Consider the following 22,837-nt stretch of genomic DNA (forward strand, 5'->3'; position numbering starts at 1 on the left):
TATATTTTATATTATACAATAAAGACACATGGACTTCGTCAATTTTTCAGATACAAAGGCCACGCCATGCGTCTATCTTTGGACACGGCTTTTTATTTTAAATAAACAAATAACTTTGTTAAATACAAATTAAAAACCACTTTACATAAATGATGTTTGAAGGGTGTAGAACACAAGCTGATTCGGGCTCGGGCGTTCCAGAGGCCGTGTGACTAGGATGCAACCTGATTGTTTTGGTTGGGGAGCAACACGACGACACAGGGTTTATTTTGGCATATACTCCATAGACATGCATGGAGGATCTTTACATCGAACATTTTCACACTACTTAACATGCTTAGAGGAAAGACTTTATTGATTTTCATATAACATAATGTGTCCAAACACAGTCAGTTATACCTTTGAGTCTGGGTTGCCTGGCAACGAGTGTCTTGGCAAAACGATGGGGAAGAAGTTAAAAAGCTAAGATGACCGATTGTTGGACAAACTTGGATCTCACACTGAAAAGAACATATCATCGGCTAGGAGTCACTGGATCAACTTAAAATAAATTGCTTTTATTGGTTAAACCTATATATTTTTCAGGTTTTCTCTCCTTACGATGTGAATATTGGTATTATTTCAAGTTGAGAGAACACCTAAGAAATATACATTTTTACATGTTTAAAGATTTGTTTTTAGGTTGATCCATTCCAACGAATCAGGGGTTTTTTCAGTGCAAACAATAAAGCATTAACCCCTTGTTTCATGAACAGACTGGGTGTCCACGGGCAGAACACGCGGCTTCAGTTCATCATCAGTTCATCTCAGCTCCTAAGTGGACGAGTTGAGGATGCGGGAGTCTGCAGAGTCGGACCGCTCGTCGTAGTCCTCCTCGGGGGAGTACAGGCCGGGCTTGGCCCCCAGCGAGCAGGCCTCCTCCGAGACGCCGAGGCGCGGCTCCTCGGGGGGCCTGGCCGGGAGGACGGCGGCGCTGCGGAACATGGAGGCCCCCGGGATGGCGGCGGCGGCCGGGCCGAACGGGGAGACGTACTGGGCGGCGGAGCGGAGCTGGTACTGCTGCTGCAGGGTCATGGTGTTCCACAGGGTCACGTCGTTGTGCATGAAGGGTCCGGCCTGGCTGCGGGTCAGGGAGTTCCGCAGCATCAGCGGGTAGCGGGCCGGCTGGGGGAAGGACGGGTGGTGCTGCAGGGGCACGCCCAGCCCCGCGGACACCACCCCGGGCGGAGAGTCCGTGGCGAACCGGAGAGACTCAGGCACCCGGAAAGCAGAGCCCACCGACCACTTGGCGGAGGAGGACACCGGATGGTAGGGCCCCAGTGTGTGCTCGAAGAGGTGTCCGCTGGAGGGCAGCACCGGGGCGTCGGGGTGGGGATCCGGGTGGAGGTGGGTGCCGCCGTCGGGGCCTCGGCTGGACAGCAGCACCTCGATGGCCCCCACCAGGTCCCCTCCGCATCCCCTGAGGATGAGCTCCAGCACGGGGGGCTTGTGGGTGGGGAAGATCTTCTTGAGGACCTCCACGGGGGGTCTGTTGGCCCGGAGGTTGAAGGGCAGGGAGATGGAGCCGGCCAGGCCCTCGATCACCACACCCTGCTCCCCGGGGCCGGGATACTTCTGGGGACTCTCGACCTTGACCTCCTTCTCGGCGCCGCAGGGCTTGGGCAGGCCGTAGCGGCTCTCCTCCGGGTGGGAGCTGGGGGTCCCGGGGGGGTCCGGAGTGTAGCAGGAGTTGGGCTTGGAGCCTTCTGGGGAGCTGACCGGGTCCTGGTCCTTCTCACTGGAGCTGTTCTCCCCTCCGGAGGCCTCACCCCCTGGGCCATCCTCAGCGGACTCTGAAAGCACAAAGAAATACATTACATAGATAAATAAATAAAGAAATGGAAGAATGAAGAAGTATTTAATAAAGAGGAAATAAATAGAGGATGAACAGATATACAAATTGATAAACAGAAAGACAAAATAAAGAACGCATCAATTTATGAAGAAAGAGAGAAAGAAATGAGACTAGAAAGAAAGAAAGAAAAAAGAAAGAAGGAAGGAAGGAAAGAAGGAAAGAAGGAAAGAAGGCCCCTCAGAACCAGCTGCATGGTTAACACCAACAACACAACCATGTATCTGCTGTTGTTTCCCTTCCCGTCCCCCTCGTCAGAACTCTGAACACAAAGTTCTGAATCTGCCACCGGGACCTTCTGACCTCACGGAGCAAACACTTGGCCTGTTGCCTGGCAACATTTCATCTGGAGTTGACCTCCCGCTGGAAATATGGGGACTACATTCCATTTGCCCGGTGCGGCGTTGATTACTGTAATCTTTTAAACCCCCCAGCCCCGCCCTCGCACCCCCACCTCCATTTGTCAAAATGAAACGGGCCCGATGTGAAGTCAATGGTACAATCTGCTTCCTGGCCGTGTGTTGTGCCGCTGGTCTCAGGACGACAGCAGGGGGTCAGCAGCAGAACCGGGCAAAAGGAACCACGCCTGCTCACGTTAGCTCATTTACATTGGGTTCTATGGTAAAAACAACTGTTTATGAACGATCATAACAACAAACTCCACCAGGACTCTCCACGATGAGCGGCCGACTGCACCTTTTTGACGCCTCAGCTGTTTGTTTGAGCGTCGAGTGTTTTATTCGACTGTGATTTCCAATAAACAAATGTTTTCTCTGGAACTTACAGGAGATACAGCAGCGGCTTGGTGAGTAAATAGGGTTATGAAATAAGTGCATTAACAAAGTGGTTCGGGAGGCATGAACAAGCGGCTATTTCCCGGATATGAATCTGCCAGAGCTCCGTCTTTAGAAATCTGAGCGGAAATGCAAATTAAATACAACTCAGTGGAACGTACTGTGACTGCTGATCTGTATCATTTCACACTTACCAAGAGAGAAATATATCTTTGTAAATGTAGATGTGTAAACATAATAAAAATAATAATGAATAATATAAATAATAGTATAATAATATAAAAATAGTGTAAATAATAGTGTAATGATATAAATAATAGTGTCATATAAATAAAAGTATAATAATATAAATAATAGTATAATACAAATAATGGTATAATTAAATAAATAATAGTAAAATAATATAAATAGTAGTATAATAATATAAATAATAGTGTAATATAAATAATAGTATAATAATATAAATAATGGGATAATAAGATAAATAATATAAACAGTAGTATAATAACATAAATAATAGTATAATAACATAAATAATAGTTATAAAATAATAAAAGCATCCTGAAATGATTAATTAAATGTTATCTTGTGTTATAAATTACGTTTTTAATGTTACAGAAAGAGTGCGACGTCATAACCTCAGAAAACTGCTGCTTTTAAAACACAATGTTATTGGTAAGAATATTGGTAAAAAAACTGATATGGGTCTGTGATGCAGCTAGTTTGGTTGCAGGATACTCTCAGATTTGATGAGATAAGATATGTAGAAGACGAGATAATACTCAGGACGGGAGAAATTCTGGACGTTTTTAAATCACTCGTGAATTTTCCATTTGTTTTAAAGTATTTTTATTTCCTTGCCAGAGAGCAGAACGCCCAGTTCAAAACAGAGACAGGAGTTGTCTTATTGTGTGGACATCCTAACAGTGTGAGCTTGACAAAATGCAATTTTTTTTAATTTGTGAGGGAATTTATGAGGGTTTATAACTAAAATGAAATCAAACGAATTCAAATCAATGAAATCATTTACATTGACATTTAGTCATTTAGCAGACGCTTTTATCCAAAGCGACTTACAAGGGAGAATAACATTCAAGCTACATTGCGACAGAGATTAGTGTAACGACAACATTAGTGTAACAATAAATACTGCAAGGTGGATGAATAAGATAAGATAAGATAAGATAAGAAAAATATAGTTAATAATAGTTATAGGTAACAATTGTTATAATCATACATTATTTTTTTATATTTATTTATTGTTTAGTCGTAATAATAATAAAGTTAATATCTATTTACTGTATATATACCTCACAGCCTCAGTTCCATCATCAAAACCAGTTTCCTCGGACTTGGTTCTAAATAACTCTCATCTGCAAAGCAACTTTTACATTTGAATGCATCATGTCCTAACCCAAACCCATGCATGATAATAATGCATCATAACCCAAACCCGTGCATGAAAACAATGCATCATAACCCAAACCCATGCATGATAATAATGCATCATAACCCAAACCCGTGCATGAAAACAATGCATCATAACCCAAACCCATGCATGATAATAATGCATCATAACCCAAACCCGTGCATGAAAACAATGCATCATAACCCAAACCCGTGTCCTTCCTGGAGTCAGTGTCTCACCAGTGCACGGCGCCCTGCTCTCCTGCTCCGCGCTCCACCTCAGCTCCAGCTCCTCCGCCCTGCAGCTCGGCGGCGCGGCCGCCCCCGGGCCCTGGCCGCCCTCCGCGGCGCTGGCGGGCGGCGCCCGCAGGGACTCCGGGATGAGGCTCTCCAGGCTCTCGTTGGCCTGCTGCCGCCGGAGGGCCACCTGCGCCGCCATGACGCGCTGGCGCTCGATGATCAGGATGCACTTCTCGCAGGTGCAGTCCTTGAAGCGGCAGTAGCGCTTGTGGCCCTTGAGCCACGACAGCACGCCGTGGTTGCGGCACCGCGCGCACTTGGGGGTCCGCTGCAGCGGGGCCCGCGGCTGGGACACCGGGGCCCCCATGTAGAGGTAGGGCGATCCGTAGCCGTTCATGGTTGAGGCGCGCGGGTGGGTGCACGCAGCTGGCGCAGGGTCCTCCTCCGCGCAGCTCCCCTGGCACCGCACTGACTGACACGCACCGTGCGGGTGGGGAGAGTCACCGGCACGCCGCCACTCCCCGAGCCCCGGGACCCCCCAGCCACCCACGCGGTTCATCGCAGGCTCATAAAACACCCCATAATACACTGGAGACTTTATTATCCGCTTCATTAAAACACCGTGTGTGCCGCTGTCGGAAACGCCCATCTCATCCCGTCTCATTTCAGCAGCTGGGTATATTCGGATTTTCATCTCTTTCGGAGTCTCCTCCACGTTACACGTTACAAATTATAAATTGGGTGAAACACTCATTAACACGGCGTGGCGTTCGTTCGTCAGACAATTTCATTCAGTAAATACTAAATTATTTCCATAAACACACGCAGAGGTGCGAGGGGTGAAAGGAGAGAGTGTCCTGTTCGTTATTTACCAAATGTTTAAGCATTTCCTCAATCCAGCGGTGACCTGGTGTTGAAAAGTATACGTGGAGGAAAAGATCTGATGAGATCACATGAAGTACCTCAAAACCCTCCATAGTCATAACAACAATAATTTAATAATAACAATAATAATGTAATAAGTATAACAGCAATTATAACAATAAAAATATAATAATAGAATTATGATAACCCTTTAACAATAACAACACAAAAAAAATAAAAAATAATAATAACAACAATAATGATAATAATTGAATAATAATATAATAATATAATTATGATAACAAATAATAATAATAATAATAGCAAATGAAAAGCAACCAAATTAAAGGTTCATTTTAAAATGACCAGGTATATTAATGTGTTAATGTATATTAATTATCAGAAAGTTTAATCTCCAAGTGCAAGATGGAAAGCAGGAGTTTCCCTGGGTGCAGGTGCAACATGAATACATACAATACACACATTCAAACATTCAAACAAGAATACGATTGTTTTTTATTTCAAAAGAACGAAAGAAAAAAAAAAAAAGCAATATAACTATATTTATATATAACAACACTGTCAGTGTAAGAGGACGGAAGGGTCGTGGAAGAGCAGCGTTAGGAGTTAGGCTGAGATGCGGACACACAGGCCACGATCCAACGCGTTTTAATCAGGTCTTGCGCTCCAAACCGAACCATCAGAACCATCAGAACCATCACAACCATCAGAACCATCAGAACCATCACAACCACCACGCAAACGGTCCATTCTCTCACCATGAGGCCCGAGGCCAGCCCCGCATAGCTCGGGTGATTACGCTCCACGGGGCCCCCTCCGTTGGACGCTGATGGGCTCCTAATAGAGGGCATTGAAACACGACACCGGACAAACCACGGCGCCGCTTCTCACCGTGGAAAACAAAATTGAAAAAAAAAAAATAAAAAAAATAATAAAAAAAGGTTTATTCAAGCAAATAATGGGATCCGAGCCGCGGCTTAGGGCCCGCATGCAGCAGTGTGCAGCCCGTTAAGCTTTTAATTGGGGAAACAGCAGAGGAATCTCAAGGTGACCAGGCGGGTCTGCGGTAAACGTGTGTGGGGGTGGGAGAGAGGAGGTGCGGTGCGTGATGCATTTATTTATGTTTGTTCGTTGATAAGAGTAAAAACACGGGCCCGGGTGAGGGTTATACTGCAGGGACGGGTGTAATTGGCCGTGGGGCCTGGAGATCCCGATGCACGGGAGTAGAGCAGCCTGCGGTCACACTGGGGAGCGTCTGGACTACGGCAACGACTGTGTTTCTCGCACTGAAATGTACATAATAATAACGAATAAGAGGGGGGGGAAATGTATCATCCAAAATACCTTTTCAAACGAAAAAAGTATGAAATAAAATGTGCTCGTTTTTTTTTTGAAAAGTTTCCTTGAAAGTTATAATACCACTACAAATTCTTCTTCTTCTTTTTCTTCTTCTTCTTCTTCTTCTTCTTCTTCTTCTTCTTCTTCTTATTATTATTATTATTATTATAATCACTGCTAGAGTAACCACTAGTAAGAAATTATACACACACAGACTATGACCTAGGTGTGAAATTAATGCTTCATAAATTTTAATTTGGTAAAATTACATGTTAAATCTCGAATAAACCCTAAAACAGCATTGAGGCCTTTTCGTTTGAGCAGATGACTTGAACTACAATATTTCACAATAAGTGTATTTTATAGCCACAGTGCTGGTGTAATCGTATATAGACTCATTTCAAGTATAAAATACCACATCATGGCATTGCGGCGTGTTTTGGCAATGACCTGAACCAGCGCTCGCTTTGCTTTAGTTTCAAAACATTTACAGGTGATCACTCTCATGCAGCACTACAAAACAGACACAATGAAAAATATGAATAAAAATGATTCTATTTTAAATCGACTGTCTTTACAGTACATTAAGAATCCGCTTTTCCGCTTGCATATGACCAAGTGAGTTGTGCTTTTTAAAACCTATTAATGCGTTTGGGTTACTTCCTGTGTGGATACAGGTAAGAGGTGTAAGAGGTAAAAAAAACAACACACAAACATTAAAAGTGTTTTTTAAATGAATGTTTGTCCATGTGTGGTGGCATTTAGTCAATGTTCCACATTATTCATCTCTAGCATGTTGAACAGCGGTGACAGGAATGTATTATTTTGGTGATGGCTCATCCAGGTCTCCATAGAATATTGATAAGCTATTATCTGGTGTTAGCCTTGAACCGGCCTTGAGTCCTAAACCTGTCATGGATGTAATGTAGCTGCTTCTCAAACAGTCAGCGTGTAAAAAGCATTCTGATTGGTCGGTTTCAGCATCCGGTTTGTAGGGCTCAGATGCTGCAGTTCTGTCGAATTGGACAAAAACAAGAAAAAAAAAAAGAAAAAGTCATTCCAATAACGGAGTTAGTATTATGGGTTAAATGGGGAGACCTCCTGTGAGTGGGGTTGTCGTGGTGCTCTGATTGGGGGGCGTGGCCGCCACTCGGAGGGCGTGGCTGTCGCTCGCTGACTGAAAAGGCCCCTGGGAGCCTTTCCCGGGAATTAGCCGGACATTAAGACGCAGCTAAACGTTTTTGAAAGCGCTGACAGCCTCAGTCAATCTTCCCGGTTTCCCTCCCGGTTTCATAGGCGTCGTCGCAGATATTGATTGGGGGGGGGGGGACGAGGACGAGGACGGGGGACGACAAGACAATTATTTGATGTGCTCTCACAAAAAATAAGTTTCAGTTAATACGTTTGTAATCGGTACTGATGGGGGTTGATGCAATATGGCAGATATTGGCTCAACTAATTGAACTGAGTGACTGGACCGGCAGCAGGGTGACAAAGTGCCTCCATTGTTTGGCGTGAAACGAGAGCGAAAAGCTGTCAATAGTCATTATGACAATTATGAACACATATTGACTGGTTCTGGTAAATTCTCAAAATGTGCAAGAGAAAAATGGATAAATCGGGCCTCTTTTGAAAAACACAGCATCTGGAACAGCCGTTTCCCCAGTATGACAAAATCAGACCTCGAGCCCCATTCCAGCCTCCTACCTCCCCTTTGCATCTTCAATTAGAGGAGTTTGTATCTCAATTGCAGAGCTTTTGGGTGGAAAAAACGGGCACAAGCGGCCATAACACGGACGGGACCAACGATTGGCATCGTCCCCTGACTGCCGCGCGACGTGCAGAGCGGCCTCAGAAGGTGCTTCATCGCGTCCGTCACCCTCTGTTTATCGGCGCTCCCCGCTGGGGGCTGGGGGCTGGACACACCTGCAACAGGGCCGCAGCGCCGCCCGTCCTGCTGACAAACGCAGAAACAGGGCGCGGCCACGGACCCCGTTGGCGGGATCCCAAATCTGAGCAGATTCTCGCTGCTGGAAATGATTTGGTCCAATTCTCCATGCACGGCCCGTCTACACTCTAGTTAGAGAGAAAAGGGTGAAACCGGTGTTGTATTCTCTCGATTCCTGTACATGAAATAACAGTGAAATTTAACTATAAATCATTTTACCGGGGACGCCCTGGAACCTCTTGTGGGGTGGGGGTTCCCCGGACCCCACGTTGAGAACCATATCAAATATTAATTTAGGAAATACTGAGGGGGTCCGCGGTTTATTTTCTCTCATTTAAGGGCTCTTTGTTTGAGAAACCCTCAAGTTAACAGGGAGTAACCCTGGGCTAAGTAGTCCAATATGGGAAAGTGACAGTCTATATATTTAATAAGGCTATACATACATTATATTATATTATACCATCACACTTCATTCTTGCATGCCACTTGTTTCTAGTACTATCGTTACATATTATTACTATGCACTGTTTATTACATATATAACGTACCCGCCACCTGCCCATATTGGACTCAGTTAACAGTCAGCTGCTACTCCCCGCTGATTTATTTTTATAGTGCACATATATTCGATCATAGTTTTATTTTATTCCCCATCAAGTCTGCGCGTTAAGCCGCAATGCATAGGTCCCCAGCAGTTTGATTTTATATTTGTTTATATCGGTACAAAGGCATTTTAAGATCACATTCCTTGTGAGTGCCTCGGATCCACTGAAGTATATTGCATGATATTTTCATCTCTTGTTTGGACTTGCGCTGTTCTGTCAACTTCTGCTGCTGCAACACCCAAATTACCCCCCGGGATCAATAAAGTGATCTTATCTCAAGCAGCTTAGCTGGAGAAAACGGAGTGCTTATGTGGTTCACACCCACTTTGGTCCCGGGTGATGGCGTCGAGAAGGGACGTGGGGTCAGGGATGAAGGAATGAACGTTCTGACATGACCGTCCTGCGCTGCTCCACATGAAACCCGGTTTGGCAGCCGTGCCTAATCCTTCTCCGCAGTCATTCCCGATGCAACACGAAGCAGCTCCGCCAGTTTAAACCACAATTAAAATATTTTCCATTGATGAGTTGAATTCATTTTCGGTTCCGTTTTTTGTTTTTATATTTCCCAACATTCTCTGAATCACCCTCAAACTCGTTTTTTATGTACATTTTTCATGTTTTTTATGCATTTTATCACCGTGAAACACTTTGAGTGTCATGCAGTGTGTGAAAGGTGGTGTGCAGTTAAAGGTGTAATTAATATTAATCACTATTATTGTTCTTATTTGATCGCCTTCTATTCATTCAAAGCACTTGGAGATACATGTGGCATATGAAAGGTGCTTTAAAATTAAATGTTAATATCAATTCTCTATGGTTTGTTGTGATTAATTCCGATGTATTATTAATATGTATTACTTACCAGGCATGTTTCATTATTATTAACCAATAATAATAATAATAATTACAGTGGTCAGAAGCTACAAAGAACATCAAGTATTGAGTGCGCTTCTAACCCAGGAACGCACACACACACACACACACACACACACACACCACCTTGCGCCTCCATTAAACCTGCATATCTCAAACGTTGCATATCTCCTCCTCCTCCTCCTCCTCCTCCTCCTCCTCCTCCTCCCTCCCCGGGCGTCATGGCGGACGGGAGCCGATCTGATCTCTAATGTGTGTGTGTGTGTGTGCTGGGGGTGATGGAGGGCGCCGCCGGCGGCTCAAGGCGAAGCGGCGCGGTGACACTTTCCCCTCTCCGCCGAACAGCACCGGGATCAGCTACAGAAGGACGAGGCCGCCGCCCGCCCGCCCGCCCGCCCGCCCCGCCCGACAGCCGTGATGGAGCGGCCTTCCTTAACTAAACTCGTAAAGCACGGCGCCCGTAAAAGTCAATCTTCCGTAAAATCCAATTAAGTCATTATCTGACTGATTGTATCTTTAATTGAAAACAGAAGTGACGGTAAATTTCCGCGATATCAGGATCGATCGATACGGCCGCGCAATCCGACCGCGGAGCCCGTTGATTTATAACGCCGGGGCCCGAGCAGGTAACTCCACATTCCTCTCTCTAAAACCAGTGGTGGATGAAATTAAGAGTAAGTGCGTTTCATAAAAAAACAAGATGGTCACGTTATTGATTACAGCAGATGGGACAGAATCCAATGAATGTTTTCAGAGCGCAGAGAGAGAGAGAGAGAGAGAGAGAGGGAGGAAAAAACACACAAGTAATTTTTTTTTTTCTCTTCCTCTGTTTTTTTACGGCGCCGCTCCCAAACACCACAATCACATTTACACTACATCATCCTTTTCATGTTTTTATTTCCAGAAAACTTGTAGCAACGTAAACATCCAAACGGACTCTGAATAACATTTTGTTGCTGTCGTATTAAAACGTAAAACACAAATAAACAATTTTTTTCCAAGCGGGTTCATTAAAAAAAAACCTAAAAAAACAAGAGGGCTCCGCGCAACGCGCCGTGCTCAAACCCCCGGCAGTTTGTTTGTTTTTTTTCGCGAGGGAGAAAGTGCATGAATTGATAACATTGTGCAAATGCAGGTTTAACAAAAACATAACTCCGAAACAAGGCGGCATGTTCATCAGTTCATCATTCCTGAATTACGACTCGCATCCCTCGTGGAATAAATAATAATAATAAATAAAAACTGGATTCAACGCGACTCACGGTTTGAATACTTCAAATGGCCCAAAAGTCTCGACTTCCTCTTTGACACAGGAAGTGTGCTTGTGAAGCCTTGAAGTTGGGCGGTCGAATTGGACTAAAAACCAAATAAGATAGAAATGTCAACCTTGGGAAAATGTTTGGGAAATTGTAACGACACAAATGTTGCTCTTTTTGTTTGCGCGTTTCTTAATGACCCGGCCTGATGTGTAAATAAGGCACTTTAATGGAGGCACTTTAATGGAAGTCTTTGGCTGGTGTTGACCTCAGGGGCGTGGCACTGTGGCGTGGCACTGGGGCGTGGCATTGCCAGCTATGCATGTCAGGCATTCTGGATACAAAAATATTTAACTGCAAAGTGCTTTTGGCAAAACTGTTCTCCCCTAAAAACTAGACATTCAACCAGTCAAATGAAAGCTTTGGAACAAATGACACAGAGCGAAGGACAAAACACCAACCGGCTGTGATTCATAAAAAAAAATAAAAAAAATAAAAAAAGACCGAACGTGAATGTGAACGTGAACGTGAACGTGAACGTGAACGTGAACGTGAACGTGAACGTGAAGGTGAAGTGCATAAGATTAACTTGTGAACATCAACTCTTTTTTTTTTTTCTTTCTTTTTTCTCTCAACAGGACACGTAATGAAAATTGAAATATTGAAGTTGGAAAACCTTGAAAGTCAGGCAACTTGTCGTTCTCCCACCTCCGTCTCCGTGGAGCGGCCGTATTCCGACGCGCCGTGGACCTAGTTGTCCGGGTTGCCGTTGGACCCGATGAGGGCCCCGCGCTCCACCTTCACCTGGGTGGGGGCCGCGGACGGCGAGGCCATGGAGTCGCAGCCTCCGGACCCGCCGGCGCCCGAGGAGTCTGGGGGTGCGGGAGACAGGGAGACACAGAGCCCCGATGAATAACGGTTGCCGCCGCGGCACCCGGGACGTCGTTCGCCTCACGGTCGACCTGCACCGCCTATCGAGCTCGCTCGATTCTGAAATAATTTCAATTTGGCAACCAAAAGCTGCTGCACGGTCGCCAGCTTGGCAACCGCTTCTAAAAGATGGTGCCGGGCTCTGTTGGTGGCAGATTGTGGTGCTAAAAAGCAAAGACAAGAATCACTAGAGCGAACCGCTATCGTGAGGCGAAGTCGGCCACTGGCAACCATCTCCTGCGGTCTGGTTGCCAAGTTGCCAACCACTTTTTATTTTAAGTGCTATACCTCTGTATGTTTAGAAACCTCTGGCTGGCTTACCCTGGCACATTGAATTACTCTGTCAAAAAACGTGAAACAAGTGAGAATATGGAATTATGGATCTTGGTTCATGGTTCAAATTCGGCAACCATTTCTGTCCGCCTCGGCAGCCACTTGTTAAAGCTAATGTCGGGCAGATTATGGCCCTAAATACCAAGAACAAGAACCACCATCATGAGTGGGTCCTCCCTTGGAGAGATGGAGGGTCCTCCATGCCAGACGTTGGCTCAGCATCAGCACCGGCGGTTCTTGCTCCTCGGTTTGGACTCTGGTCCCAAGTCCTCGTCTCAGGTTCTTATTTCTACGGACTCCACGGATTTGTGCTGAACCCGACGACGCGGTGACCGCGACTCGGCATTGGGCAGCGCGGGCTCGATGCGGATACGTTTTCAAGTCCAAAACTGCAATTTATTTCCAATATATTTTTTAAACGCATATAATGCTTGTGTCTGTACTTCTCGGAGCCTAGACAACTGGACAACGCGATAAACGTCATCCTGGACCTGCACCCCACCTTTCTTTCCTTGGGTGGTGGATAATGAAACACCGTCACCATGACGCACACAGCAGCTGGGGATATAAACCTTCTGTTGTAACACAAGAACAGGTTTTACCTTCATGGTGCTAATATATTCATTGCAAAACAATAAATCAGTTGAGTTGATCCAACCAAGTTACTACATTTCCAGATCCAGGTATTAAGTCACCGATGGGGTTGGTCCTTCAAGCCACATTTCTAGAAGACGAATCGACCAAAAAATAAATAGAGCACACTCTCCAAAATCACTGATCTATTGAATATCATATATGATAAAGGTTGCTGTCGATTTTTTTAGCACAGGTGCACAGGATAGATAGTATACTGTGAGGTACAAAGCACAGTGGGGGAAAATAAAAACGTCTAGCGGGATGAAAAACTACTGGCAGAAGACAGATGTTATAAGCAGGGAGTGGTTTCCTTTGCAATACATTAGCAGTTTAAAATAAATGGGCCACACTGTAAGCCCCGTGTTTCCCGGGACTCTGACTTACAAGCGAAAATTATTCAGAACAAAACAGAATTTATAGCAAATTGAATCAGCGTGCGCAGAGACCACGGAGGAGAACGCATTAAAGCTCTTTACACAGAGTCAGTGCTGCTCTGCGGGAACACATACACCGCTGCTTGGTTCCTTTTCCAGGGAAAATTCTCATATTTACTCTATGGAAAATATTCATATTTATTCTATGGAAAATATTCATATTTACTCTATGGGAAATTCTAAGGACCTTTATTCTATGAAAAATATTTATTCTATGGAAAATATTTATATTTATTATTTGGAAAATATTCATATTTATTATATGGAAAATATTTACATTTATTCCGGAAAAGGGTTTTCTTTCGTTCCCTGTTTGTACGGCAATGTATTCATAACACTCTTTGGAACAGACTGAGACCACGTGCGAGCATCTACGACGTGTATTGGTGAAGCAGAAACTCTGTTAAGCCAATCAAAGCCATCGTTGCTGGCAGCCACACCCTCCCCTTTCCACAGTGCACAGCCAGCCAGTGGCACGCTCACGGTGTTGATGACTGGAAAAACCTTTTGGCCAATCAAACGGCAGTTCCAACAAGGTAGGCGCGGGAGGAAATCGTAGTGATTGCAATCGGTGAATAGTTAATGTCTTCTAAGTATTCAGAGAAGTGCAGTTTGGGAAATGTTATGACAGTAAAAAAATACATTATTTAAAAACACATTAAAGTCTTGGTCAGATTTATGTGTCTAGATGTCTAAACTTTGCTGTAGTTGTTATGTTATGTTGTGTATACACGACGTGTTAAGAGTTGAAAATAGTTCACTTTACTAGGACAGAAATTTGGAGTGACCACCTGATTGACCAGTCACATTTTGATGGGACAAAAAAAAAAAAAAAAAAAAAAGAATAAATAATAAGAAAAGATAAGACGGTATCTGGAAGGTCCTGGGGCGCGTCATCTCCTCCGGGTAAACTGTGACCCTCCTGACACCGTCATACGAGGCTCAAAATAATCGGCTGTAGCGGGAAACACAGCGGAGCCCAACGTCCAAGATGCTCCAGCCCCTTCCCGCCTCCTCCCCTCCCTCTCTCCCCTCCTCCCAGCGGTGGGGGCGAGGAGGGAAAAGAGTAATTTTTCTCCTCATTAACTTCCTGATTGGTTTCGGACTCTTGCTTTTCGCCCGTCTGCAGTTTGTCACCCGTTCCAAAGCGGCCGGCCCTCCGATCGTTAATACAGATGTTTGTGTAGCTAAGTGCGCCAGGTCGTCTTCCCCTCCGGGCGCCTTGAATTAGCCGCTTCCAGGATAATTTTCAAGGCTGTTCATCAGCGGGACATCGGATGGTGTGATTAAAGGTCTCCACCCGGGGGGGGGGGGGGTTTGTGTTTGGGAGCTGCATCACGTCCGACAGTCCTCTCTCTGCGTTCAGGTTGAACACAGATTAATGTCGCCGCCGTGGAACATCTGGTTCTCTGCTTCGCCGTTGGGACCCGGCGCCGGTAACTGACGCAACAGGGCTTCGTGATGTAATGGATAAAATGTATAGGATCTTTTGACAGTTTTCCAAGCAGCAGGAGCACTGGGACGGTGATAGCATCATAGCATCAGAAGATGTTCTTGTTCATTTCTTGTTTATTTTTAGGTTTACTTTTCTTGTTTATTGTTAACTACATATAAATATAACTAAATACACAGCTATTTAGGTTAGCTGTATATTTTCTTTCTGCAAAGAAAAGATATGTTTATTGTAGGGTTGTTTTTCTTGTTTATTGTAGGAATATTTTTTAGGTTGATTGTATATTGGCCTTTCTTTCAAAAAAACATTTCTTTTTAAGGTTTATTGTATATTGCCAATTTTTCTATTTGATAATTTTTTTATTCCTATTACTTCATCACTATTGGATATTGTTTTTTTTATGTGAGCTGCAGTTATACTGCAAATTCACTCTGGGGTTGAATAAAGTATCTATTTATCTGTTTATCTAAAGTCCCTTTTCCACATGGAATCCCGAACATTGCCGGATAAAAAATAATATAAGAAATATCCGGAAACGGCAGCAGGGAGTCATTTCCATTGGCCTCCTTTACAGAAAAGTTCCATGTGGAGTGTTTTCCCACATGATGACTGTTGCAGATACATTACGTAATGCCTGTGAGAGTGGTGTCTGATATCACGCGAGGGCCAGGCAACAGAATGGGTTTGGTTTTTAGAGCAGACGCTCCCCGTCTTCCCTCCCCTCCGCTGACGGAGCCCCCCTCCCTGGATGCAATAACCCTAAACCCAAAGTTATTAAATCAGTGTGATCGTTTTCAACCTGTCCGACACCCTCTGCCCCTTGGAAAAGGAACGTTCTCCACCCATTCTACCTCACCCTGTCCGCTCGCTTCGTCTCCAGACCCACGGTCCGGTGCAGCCGGCGGGGCAGTGAGGGGCTTTTTTAAGAAGACAAACAATAAAATGTAAGAGTAAAAAGGCCCGTCTCCATTGAGACTGGACGTGTTTCAGTTTCTGCTCTTTGCAGACGGGCGCCACAGTTCGAATCGGCGTCGCCATTTTTACGAATGTTTTTTTAATTTTTCTTTCCGAAAACAAAAACATATATATATATATATATATATATTTGTACAAAATAAATATTTGGAAAAAAAACAAAATAAAATAAAAACACGATTTGAGGTTTATTCGGATTCAGCTCCGCCCCAACTACACAGCAATGTTACTGCTTTCATTCCCAAACACTTCCAGTCACAGCCGTTCCGGCATTTCCCCGGGAATGATACTGGTCCACAGTGGGGAATTTTACAGAACGACTTTGACGGAACTTCAACACGGGAAGCCTTTCCCATGTGGCGCCAATACGGAACATGGCTTATAATAAAATATGCAAAGACTAGAACTAGGATTACATTTATGTCTTTGACCGTCCCGTGGCATTAGCTGCTGTTGGCTCTGCACCAACCACTAGAATTTGATGATGAGGGGTCCAGGGGTCAAGGTCCTCAACTCAGACAGCGTCTCACTGGGCCGACACATTTCCACCTTCACGTCTGGACAGACGGATCCCCCTAAACCTCAAAGCCTCAGATGGACCCGGACAAACTGCCCAAACACCCAAAAAAGACCAAAGGAAGTCACTTTGAAAAGGAACACGTCAGAGGAGAACAAGGCAATAAAAACCGAAAAACAGACAAAGCAGCGCAAAACTTGAGAGAGACAGGAGAGAGATGACAAAATTAAGTGAAAATGTAAAGTGGGACAAACCCAAACCACCTTTTCACTGCCAATACCAATTTGGAGTCTTAAAATGTAAAGTTTTCATAAATTATCGGGGTGCCAATCCAATCCATTTATTTAACTGGACAGTATAGAATTAGCCCAATAGTGTGTGCTCATGAGATCATAATCATATAATTAAAACATAATCCATCCTTCTCCAGAACAAAATGTCACTATGCTTTGACATGGGATGTGTTTGACATGGGACTTGGCATCTGACTTTGCCATTTGGGATTTTCTCCGACGCCGCGATCAGATTTCGGACTGACATCTGATGCCAAATTGTTACGCACACAGACGTCAAAAGACGAAGGTTCAACTGTAAGTCTTCAAGTTGCCAGACACAAATGCAAATCAGCCCACGCGTTGCACTTTTAACCGGATCAGATACCAACCACACGCTCTGCTGCGACAATTTGTCGAAGCAGGACTTGCAAAGCAAATCAGAAGGTGTAAAAAAAAAAAAAAGTTAGGCAGAATTTTTTTTTTTTAATAATAATAATAACCCCATCCAAAAAGCTCAAATCTCTACTCTAAGCGCCGAACAACGACCACAGGAGGAGTCGTTTTACAGAGGTCGGAGGTCAGATGAGACAGGTTCCCCCTGTTAACACGACCGGAGGCCCGGAGAGAGATGTGAGGACAAACACACTTTCCAAACCTACTTCACCACCTTCCAGTTCCGTGGTGGACGGGGTTCCTGCCCTTTTACCAACGGGGGAATCAAGACAAAAGCGCAGCGCAAAAGTAAATGTGTAACGAGAGAGGCTCGGCCTGTTTTGGGATGTTGGAGGAGAACTACATCCCAAATGAACTTTTGCCCTTTCTCCTGTCACTCAGCGCCGCTATATAAGATTTCCAAACTATTAAACTGTCTTTGTGCGGAATAACAAAAGGCCTCCCCCCTTGTCCTGTTAAGGGAGGGAGAGCGGGGAGGGAGGGACGGAGGGAGAGAGGGAGGGAACGAAGGCGCAATCACTTCTGCAACTGCCAAAAGGGGAACAAAGGCCCAGATGTGAGAAGATGGTAATTCAGTCTGATCCAGGAGGATAAGCTCCCTCTGAGGGTTTCATACACTCCACTCATCCACCGTACACAAGGGTCATGAGGGTAGATAACGCACTTAAGTAAACATGTGCACACAGGCACACAGGCACACACACACACACACACACACACACACGCGCGCACACACGCGCACGCACACACACACGCGCACACACGCACGCACACACACTGCACTGACGCCTTCCACTGAGGAAGCTTCATGTTCTCTCACCTACATAACCCCAACCTTCCATTAATACCGCAGGCCATCTGAAGATAATTAATGGTCAAACACACTGTGATTACTGTTCAGGTCCACGTCCCAGAAATCAATCTCAAAACAATCAACTTTTTCAATGTTTCAATGCTCCCCGAAAGAGAAAAAAAAAAAAAAAAAAAAAAAAAAAAAAAGGCACTTGAACGAATCCATTACGTTAGGTGCAAAAATTCCATTTTGAAGGATGAAGAGTTGCCTGCCACACGGCAAGGTTGGCCCCGGATGAAGGCGCCGGCATTAAGACGCTACAAGCAGTGTCAATAACAAAACCTTGTCCCTGGCCTGTTTGAGGGACTGCGGGGCCCCGAGCGTGGCCCCCAGTGGCTGCGCCGGCGCAGGATTTGACATAGGATGACCCTCAAGAAGATGGACGTCCCCCGGGCCCCCCTCCGGCTGGGGTGGACATGGGCGTCTGGCTCATCATTAGGCCAGTGCAAGGACTTAATGGCCCAGAAAACCCAGTCAAAGATCATAGACAGGCAGACTTTAAACAGGCCGTGCCTGAGGAGAGCCGACGCGGGGCCCCTGGAGCTCCATGGCCCTCAGAGTAGACGAGGGACCGTGCGAAAAGACATGTTTGTGGGGATACCGGAAACTCAAAAAAAACCCCAACATTGTCATTAAACAATAAAAAGCTGTTCAGCTAGCAGCGTCGGAACGGTAAAATCGTCGGCACATCTCCCACTTCCAACCTTCCAAGGGAGGATCTGCCGAAGCGAAGGATTCCGGCCTTCAATAAAGTCGTGGACGTGGTTCGGGAAACACTCAGAAGTCCACCGGGGGCCGCGCGGGGGCCGGCGCTGGCTGACAGACGGCATCGGCGCCGGGGTCAAAGGCTAATTAAGCGGAGAGGAACCTCTGCTCCTGGATTGTTAACCAATCTGTCCCCGGTGGAAATGACTGCTGAGGAGGCGTGACGCAGCCCTGGTCCCTATGTTAAATCTCCATTTTGGCTACTGTGCCCCATCAACTCACAAAATGGCCTGTCACTCTATCGTTTGGCCCTTTGACGCCCGCCGTCGAAAAGTTATGGATATACGATAATGAAGCCGGGCGGCCAATCAATATTTGCGGGGACTTTTTCTCCCCCCCCCCCCTTCTTTCTAATCATTACACTTTAAACAAGAGGTTTGTTTTGATTCGACAGAGTAAGAAAAATGCCAAAGTAAAGGACACAGGACGCGGGAGATATATTGCCGTGTAAAAAGGAGGACGGGTGCTAAAACCGCCGAATGTGTTTATCCAGGTCGCTCGAGTGTTTCAGACGCTGCCGGAGCGGCATCATCTGTCAAACGCCCCCCGCTCGCTTAAAACACTGCATGCAAAGCACTTCTCGGTGTGTAGACACCGTAAGAGCGCTCGGGATAAAGGGGAAGATTCCAGTTTCCTGTGAGCAGACGATCCATTGACCATAACAACAGTTCCCAAATACAGTTTGGTTCCACGTACGATTCCAGTGATACATAATTAGATATATGAGATAACCCTTGAGCCACTTGATGAGTTGTGTATTTCCAGTTTACCGGACACAGCATTTCATGTATTTCACGATTGATTGCATGTACATGTATCATTTTGGCTCTAAATACTAGTAGCCTGGTGCCTAGCTGGGTATTCAATTCTGCGGAAATTGACGCTAAATTACAGAAAGAATAAATCTGGGATTTTTTTCTTATTTTTTAGATTTTTAATCTACAAAGTTAACTCGGTATAAAAGAAAATTGGTGTAAAAAAAAAACATATTGTTGAGGTTCTATTATTGAAGTCAGGGTGTCGGCATCAATACCCATCATAGACTAGAGATGCACCAAGACCACTCCTCAAATTCTTAATAATATAAGAATTTGAATTATTTAATAAACTGATTGTTAACTTAATTCATTATTTAATAAACCAAATTTGCTGTTATTTTGGTGTGAATAGGCTCAGATTATACAAACAGCACGAAATTCATGCACATAGTACATAGATTAATAAAAGACACGCTGGCATGTGAGGCATAACATACAAACACAAATAAATGTAATAATAATAAAGCATGTGTTAATGTGACCAAAAAGCTAATTAGTGTCTTAATACCTCAAATCTTGATAGTTTGCGATTTAGATTTGGGGATATTCTCAGGCACCTTTATCCTATTTTAGGCAGTTGGCCTTGTGTCTGGAACCACCGTCAGCAAAGGTGCAAATAAATACCAGCAGAATAATCTCGAACCGTCTGGCTGTGCTGCAGTGCAGATCAACGGGGCAAAGTTTTAAAATAGATTTTTTTTAAATAAACAGCAAATCTTGTTTTCTTTCTTCGGCCGCCAACCAGGAATTTTGTAATTTGTCTCGGGGTTTCATTGACTCTTTTGCACCTCTGCAAATCCGCCCGTGGCTACATCCGATATTAGAGACTAGAAACGGGAAGTCGCGTCACTTCCTCCTGGAAACCTACTGTAGCAAAGTTAGACATTGCAAAAAGTAGTTTGAAATAAAATGCAATATTACATGCTCAAAAATATACACTAAGCATGTGAGAATAATGTGAGTTTCCTGTTTTGCTAGAATAAGATTTGAAGGTTTTCTTTCAAGGCCTAAACCTTTGCCCCACAGGACTGCATTGAAGCACAGTGAGCAGCTGCAGCAGAGCGTTTTTTGGGTTGAAAATTCCTCAGCGGTGGACATTTGTGGTTCACAAAATAAAAGCCCCCCCCCCGGAGTAAACAATCTAAAGGATTATGAGCTCAACCCAGAGCCAGAACCAACCCCCCCTGGACCAAGGCTCAGTGCATGGACGGGCTTTTGCTTTGTGGACCTTGACTTTCCACCCTTTGCGTGCATGTACGTCCGCCTCTATAGGGGCGAGAGTAAGAGAGAGGGAAAGCGAGGAATGGAGAGAGGCAAAGAGAGAGAGAGCCAGATAGCACTACAGGACATAAACTACGCGGCCCTTGCGGTTTAATGTCCCCAACAGCCCCAGGCCGGTGTTAATGGCGGTGTTGTACAACACATTAGAACAGCGCTTGTATCCTGAGCAATTACACTGGTATTTAGTCCCTCCATTGTGCCAGAGGCTAGCGCGGCATTTAGTACGACGGAAGATTTAAAAAGAGTGCCTGACAGGCCGCACGGCGGGGGTCCCTGTTCCGTGTGCAGTAGGGGATTCAATTAGCAGCTGATTGAGTGGGGTCCACGGGGGCCGGCTGGAGCCCGGCGGGGCCCGTTAGCTCTTACTTACAGATAAGACCCCGTCTCTGGACAAGATCGAGCCAAAGAAGAAACACATTTGTTTGAGAGATTGGGCTGTAAATTCAGATTTAAGAATATTTTTGGGGAGAAGATGGGGAAATACAAGAAGAGTTTTGAAAGGAATAATGATAATTTTTTTTAAAATGTAGAAAACTTTTTGTTCAAAACATGTTTAAAAAACGCATCCATAAAAAGCCATGTATTGCATAATTTGCCTAATACAGTCACAAACGTATCAGCAACAAATCAGTGCAATAATAAGTGAATGTGTCATTTGGTATTGTTCCGTTTTCAATCCCATGACTTTTTGAAACTCGATTGTTTTAGAAAAAAAAACCAATAAATTGTGACACTCAAATCCACCTGAAGAATCAAAACAGATGAAGACAAAGCCCTGTGGCGACCTGGCGGGACGAGTCGTCACCGTGTGAGAAGACGGAGACGCCACGGGGGCTGACGTCCACGTCCGCCTCTTGACACGCCCCTGATCGCGACGCAGGGCCCGCAAACTGTTTTCGGCGAAACTCATACCCCACCCCGATTCACACCAACTGAATCAAAGTGTCGAACATTTTCACCGCTATTCTCAGCCTGTTCATTCTAACTCCACGTCCGCCAGTTCATTCTACCGAGTTGCAAAAAAAAACAAAACCAAAAAAAAACGCTCCCAATCGGCTCTCCACTGCGACGCCCGTGTTTTCGTCCGGTTCCGCAGTTTCAAACCCCCGGCGCCTGGGGTTAGAGGATCACCGCCGCGATGTGGTGACGGGCGACGGGCCACGGGCTTCCATTGGTGTGACGGCGACCCGGGAGAGGAACTGTGCCAGAAACATGGTATGAAACAGCATTTCCCCCTCGCAGGGTTCACGTCTCGGGTTAGAAGTGGAATTTGCTTCGGGGGCGGGGGTCTATAAATCCAGACGAGTGATGGCCCTCGGTGGCAGATCCTGCATCACGGCGGTCATGGCCGCCTGCAGGTACTCGCACTGTATCGAGGGACCTCGTGGGCGCGCTAGTGTGCGTGCACGCGCGTGTGTGTGAGAGAGAGAGAGAGAGAGAGAGAGAGAGGGAGAGAGTTTAGAAGTTCAAGTTTTGATGAATCCGATCCGAAGGTAGGCAGGGCCCGCCTCTACACGGGAAACAAAAGAAACTTATCGACGCCAATCCCTGGTTCGTTTTTCAGGCGGAGGCGGAGTTTAAACGCGGTAACTCACTCGTCGGGACCGTCTGGTATGGATCGAAACCGGGAGGGATCAATAGAATATCATCTAGAAAGATAGTAATGGATTTCTAACTTAATGGGCTCAGGCGGGTCTATCGATTAGCAGGATTAACATCTGCAATACCTCAACACTCTGATTTGCATTTAAATTACTGTACACACTGCGCTGACACCTATATAACAAAACGCCCGAGCGTTTTGCCGGTCGGGCGACGAGCTCCGACGCCAGCCGGCGGCTCCGTATCGATCCTCCCTTTCCCCCCGCGGAAAGCGA

At 45.3% G+C, this 22,837-nt stretch overlaps 1 protein-coding gene across 1 annotated transcript; it reads right to left on the reverse strand.

Annotated features, from left to right (window-relative positions):
• Positions 1-813: 813 nt before the first annotated feature.
• dmrt3a (doublesex and mab-3 related transcription factor 3a) lies at positions 814-4,729 on the reverse strand (the record flags this gene model as incomplete). The annotated part of the gene is made up of 2 exons (XM_080004678.1): positions 814-1,832; positions 4,333-4,729. The coding sequence occupies 2 exons, from the start codon at positions 4,727-4,729 to the stop codon at positions 814-816; spliced, it is 1,416 nt and encodes a 471-aa protein (XP_079860804.1).
• Between the last annotated feature and the right edge of the window lie 18,108 nt (positions 4,730-22,837).

This window comes from Zeus faber, assembly GCF_960531495.2.
Source record: "Zeus faber genome assembly, chromosome: 7".
NCBI classification, from domain to species: Eukaryota; Metazoa; Chordata; class Actinopteri; order Zeiformes; family Zeidae; genus Zeus; species Zeus faber.